Source organism: Cebus imitator, unplaced genomic scaffold (assembly GCF_001604975.1).
Source record: "Cebus imitator isolate Cc_AM_T3 unplaced genomic scaffold, Cebus_imitator-1.0 Scaffold264, whole genome shotgun sequence".
NCBI classification, from domain to species: Eukaryota; Metazoa; Chordata; class Mammalia; order Primates; family Cebidae; genus Cebus; species Cebus imitator.
This window is the reverse complement of record NW_016107579.1, coordinates 2,494,168-2,499,479: the sequence shown is the minus strand read 5'-3', so window position 1 is coordinate 2,499,479 and position 5,312 is coordinate 2,494,168. Positions and strand designations below refer to the sequence as shown.

Here is a 5,312-nt window from a genome sequence, read left to right as displayed (position 1 = left end):
GGAGGGTGGCATGTAAGGCTTGTGTGAGGACTGGGAACAGCCCGTGAGTGTCGACAAAGTCTGTGACTTGGAACAGAGGGAGCCGGGTAAGCAGCCATTTCTCCCCACCGAAGGGCTGCCTTCACTGACTGTTACTGCAGTACTGACAGCAGATGGGCTGGGGGTGGGAGTAGTGAGAAGGTGGAGTCCATCAAATCCAGGCCCCAAACCGTACTTCTCAGGAATGAGGTGGCCTCACATGGCCTTGTGGCCCTTTAAGTACAGCAGCAGCAGATGGATGATACCCCAAGGGGCCCTGTGAGACGGTGTGCCCCTGAGTGAAGACTGGTTCACACAGCCACTGCCTCATCTATCCACCTATGTACTCCAAGCCCGTGCCCAATGCTGTCCTAGGTACCAGGGCCTGGGGTATGAGCAAGGATGTGCTGCCCTCAGGAACTCAGCCTGTCCAGGTCCAGTGTGGGATGAGCTGGCCCAGCACACTGAGCTCCAGCCCACACTGAGGGGCCCAGCAGGGAGGTGTGCCATTTCCACTGCATCTGCAGCCCCCCGGCTCACTATCCTCTCGAGGTCTCCTGTCAGGAACTGCCACCACTGTGTTCAAATACTGTCCCAGGGAAATCATAATGTCCAACTAAAAGATGCCATGAAGCCAAACTGGGCTGGCTTCCTGATGACAACTCTCCTCACCTTGCTTTGCTGTGGTCTCCTGTCTAACGCAGGGGCTGGCTCCATCCACAACTGGAGTGCTCAAGGAAATAAGCAGGGCGGGACTGCAGTCTCCCCTGGGTCCCGAGTGGGATCAGGCCTGACCCACTGCCCACCTCCCCGCCTCTGCTCTACTTGCTGGCCCTGTGAGTCAAGCTCACCCCCACCTTGCTGCCTTTCCTTTCCAAGACCTGGCCATTCTGTGCCTGGGGAGGCTGACAGCTTTGGATGGCGCCAGTGGGCTCCCTCCCTGCAGTGCCTGTTTTGCAATGGTTTGTTCCTTCCTCTACCTTTGGGTGAAGCTCCTGCCAAGTGTCCCATGCCACAGGTATCTTGAAGTTCCAGAATACCTCCCCTCCCCTTAGGTCCAGGGGCTCTTCCGCTGCCCCCTATCCCTTGCTGGTCTCCCTCTCCCTGAGTGTGCCATCCGCATCCACGAGACCCTGACCGATACAACACTCTTAAGGCCCCTTGCCTTAAAACAGCCTCTCAGGCCCACACTAACTTCTCGTCTTGGCTTCTCTAGTCTTTTAACCTCTACCACAGTGGAGGAAAATTGGGATTTGACCACCAGGTAAACTGAGAGGTAGTTCTTCGCTGTAGGAAAGTATTCACATAACTGCAAGTACCTCTGGTGGTGAGGTGTGGCCTGACTCCCACAGCCTGGTGGCAGCATTTAAGACCAAGAAGGAGGCTGGGCACGGTGGCTCATGCCTGTAATCCTAGCACTTTGAGAGCCTGAGGAGGGTGGATCACTTGAGCCCAAAAGTTTGAGGCTGCAGTGAGCTATGATCACCACTGCACTCCATCCTGGGTGACAGAGTAGGACAGTCTCTCAAAAAAAAAAAAAAAAAGACCAAGAAGGGAGGATGTCTGTTTATTTGTGGTGTACCCTTTGCACCAGGCCCTTATGTTCATGGCCTTACCCAACTCACAATCTTGCCAGGTAGTTTACATTATCTCCACTTTACAGTTCAAGAAACCAAGGCTCAGAGTCATAGAGAGACTTGCCCAAAGTCCCTAAGTTCATAAGTAGTGGTTATGGTAGAATCTAAGCTATTTAATTCCAAAGGCTGTGATTTTTCTAGCCTGGAGCTATAGGTGCAAAGGCTCCAGGAGGACCCCCAGACTCGCAGGGTGTTGTCTGCACAAGTGGGAACTGTCCTTGTGATGAGCCCATCAGGAGCGGCCTGGGTTGAGCATCACCCTCCACATTTGCAGCAAAGAGTCCCGGCGGGTGGTGTAGGGTAAATGTTTGATGCGGAACCAGTGTCTGGGGACGATGTTCCCGCTGGGTGTATACAGCTCCTCCCCACGCTTGCCCAAGAGACTGCGCAGGGCCAGGTTGCCCGACAGAACCTTCTCATAGAACTCCACTCCACCCCGGGCATAGGCTGCAGAGAGGGAAGCTGTGCGGCGGTCCAGCCAGGCTTCCAGGGCGTGGGTGAGAGAGTCCTTGGACAAGGCATAGGCCACAAAGCCTGCCACTGCTACCAGCAAGCTGAAGGCAGCCCGTAAATTCATGGGGCTTCCATAGAGCCCCAGGGCATACTTGGCACCCACACCCAGTACGCAGGTCCCTGCCAGGTAAGCTGGCGCCAGCAGGGCCTGCAGGGCGGCAGTGCTGCTTTCCAGGTACATCACCTCTCTGGCCAAGGCGAACTTCTGGGCTTCATGGGACAAGGTCAGGGCGTCTCTCAGCCGGGCGCCTGCTGGGGTCTGCCAGTTCACACTCTGCCCATGTATGACCACGGGATGGCCATTGCTGATCACTACGTTCACCAAGAAACTGGCAGGGATGCCCACCACAGCCCCAGCAGGGAGTCTTGGGAAGCCTGCACTCACAGGCTGGAAGGTGAAGGTGGTGAAGGACTTGTAGCAATGGCTTGAAGGGATGCCCATGTCCTGTAGCACCTCTTCGAAGAGATTCTGCAGCTGTGGAGGGAGCAGGGCTGGCTGGCCCTCAGGCCAGTACTGGTAGAGCCATTGGATCACGGGATCCGGGAAGACGTGGTATGAGATTTGAACTCCAAACAGGCCTGCACAGGAACCCACCAAGAGGCCTGTCCTGTGTCTCTGCACAAATGCTGCGGCCCGCGACAGAGGACCTGCCATGAGTGTGGTCACCTCGGACAATCTGGGCCAAGAAAAAACAAGTCAGCCAGTTTCTCTGGGTCAGTGTGCAGACTGAACATCCTCCAGGGGCCACTCCACCTTTTTAAACCGAAGTAATACAGCATAGCAGTGAAGAGTGTGGGCTCTAGAGCCAGAGTGCCTGTGTTCAAACCCCAGCCCCATCTCTGCACATCATTTCCCCGTCTGTGACACAAACAGGTGTGTCACAATGGCCCACTTCTAGGGTGGCTGTGATGAGCACATGAATGAACATATATAAAACATATAGTGTCTGGCACAGAAGCAGATACCTTATGATAATGGCTGTAATGACTTTTATTCCCATTGCTGGGCACAGCACTCCAACTGCCTCATTGCATTCATCACATGGTAAAGCCCTACGATTACTAATTTATAAGAAAAAACATGTTCAATTTATTGAGTGCTTACTATATGCTAGACTCAGTTCTGGGCGCTCTAACAATTGAACCCTCACAACCCCATGACCTAATTACTACAGCTACCCCTATTTCAAGGCTGTGAAAACCTAACTGGCCAAAGTCCTAAGCTAGTAAAGTGACAATGTTATGGGCAGAACTCTGCACCCCTCCTCCCCTCTTCCCCAATTCATATATTCAAGTCCTAACCCCCAGTACCTCAGACTGTGACTGTATTTGGAGACAGGGTCTTTAAGGAGGTAACTAAGATAAAATGAGGCCTTCAGTATGGATCCTAATCCAATTTGACTGGTGTACTTATAAGAAGAGATTAGGATGCACACAGGCACAGTGGGAAGATCACATGAGGATCCAGGGAGAAGGCTACCACCTACAAGCCAAGAAGGAAGGCCTCAGAAGACACCAACCTGTCAACACCTTGGTCTTGAACTTCCAGCCTCCACAACTCCCAGAGGATAAATTTCTGCTGGTTGGCCACCCCAGTCTGTGGTACCAAGATTGGCATGGCAGCTCCAGCAGACTAACACAGGCATAGTATTTGAACACAGGCTGTCAGGTGTCCACAGCAAACTTTTTGTTTTAGAAAACTGGTTATGCTAAATTACAAACATATACCAAAGTAGACAAAATAGTACATCAATCAACTTCAATCCTATCAACTCATGGTCAATCTTGTTTCATTTCTCTTCCGACTCACACCTCCATCCAACTGGTTTATTTAGAAACATCCCAGGCATTTTATCACTTCATCCTTGACCATGTCAGTAAAAATTCACATTTAACTTTGATTGAAACTTACTGTATTCCTGTCCGTGAAAAGTGCTTAATTAGCAATGAGTTGCCGCAAACAAAAACGCAGGGTACCGCCTGGCCTATTTTAATCAAGAACTTCTATAAGAATCATTGTCTTTCGGGCTTTTTATCCCAATGCGGAAAGTGAGGCTAAGAAAGGAAGGGTCCTGGCCAAAGTCCAACATCCCTAGGACCATCGGGCTGCGGGGTAGGCCTAGCAGTCCGCCAGTGGCTGTGCGAGGAGGGGCTGCAGAAGCTCCGCACAGGGGACCTCGCTACGCTTCCACCCGGGGCCCCCTAGGGTACTCCGTAGTCTGAACCCTCTACCGCGTTGCAGGGGGCCAGAAAAGGGTCCTGCCCCGCGGGTCTGCGCGCTCACCTGCTGTGCCGCCGCCCGGGACGCCTACTAGCGCGCAAGGCATGGAGGCCGCAAAGCATGCCGGCCCTGGATCTGGAGGCGGGGACTTCAGGGGCGGAGCTCGCCGGCCAAGGATCTGGGTGCAGAGATTTCAGGGAGCCGAGCTCGCTCGACGGGTCTCGGGGCGGGAACCAGGAGAGGGCTGGGGGCGGGACTCTTGGGGGCGGAGCTGGGGAGTTCCAGGGGCCGCCCGCGGGCGGCTGCAACCGCCGCAGAGGCTCCTCCCCTAGCTGTGCACCTTGGGGTGGGTCCGCTGGCACTGCCTCCTCTGCGTTGAAAGGCGTCTTAAAAAATGAACCGGGCGTGGTGGTGGGCGCCTGTAGTCCCAGCTGCTGGGGAGGCTAAAACAGGAGAATCGCTTGAACCTGGGAGGCGGAAGTTGCAGTGAGCCGAGAATACGCCACTGCACTCCAGCCTGGGCGACAGAGCGAGACTCTGTCCCCAAGAAAAAAAAAAGGCGTCTTTGATAATGCGGTTGAACCCCCGAAGGAACGGCAGCTCCGCGTGGGTCACGAGGCTGCCTATGGCAGAGCCGCCATCAGAGCCCATGCCCATCTGACTGGCCGGCCGGTGTACTTTCCCGTCTGGAAGGGCTCACCCTCGGCAGGGAGCTCTGAGCTTTATGTTTTTATTACCACGTCCGCTGCCCCCCAAGCTCTTCCCAGGTGCTTTACACTGTACAGTCCACAGAGCAGCGTAGCATCTCTCACTTCTTTACAGCCGCTCTGTGAGGTAGATAGATGAGGGATCAGCCGGTCTGTTCACCAAATCCAGTGCACCACCTACTTTTGTAAATAAAGTTTTATTGGAACACAGCCGTG

At 54.0% G+C, this 5,312-nt stretch overlaps 1 protein-coding gene across 3 annotated transcripts; it reads right to left on the bottom strand.

The window, feature by feature from the left end:
• Positions 1-1,569: 1,569 nt before the first annotated feature.
• Positions 1,570-4,566, bottom strand: TMEM177 (transmembrane protein 177). 3 transcript variants are annotated; one of them, XM_017500258.2, is made up of 2 exons: positions 4,453-4,566; positions 1,570-2,845 (listed from the first exon to the last, which is right to left on the bottom strand). In XM_017500258.2, the coding sequence occupies exons 1-2, from the start codon at positions 4,509-4,511 to the stop codon at positions 1,888-1,890; spliced, it is 1,017 nt and encodes a 338-aa protein (XP_017355747.1). In that variant the 5' UTR covers positions 4,512-4,566; the 3' UTR covers positions 1,570-1,887. The 3 variants fall into 3 exon arrangements, with proteins under 3 accessions (XP_017355747.1, XP_037584330.1, XP_017355749.1); XM_037728402.1 differs by having other exon boundaries at positions 1,570-2,922; positions 4,453-4,516; XM_017500260.2 differs by having other exon boundaries at positions 4,081-4,508.
• Positions 4,567-5,312: the final 746 nt, after the last annotated feature.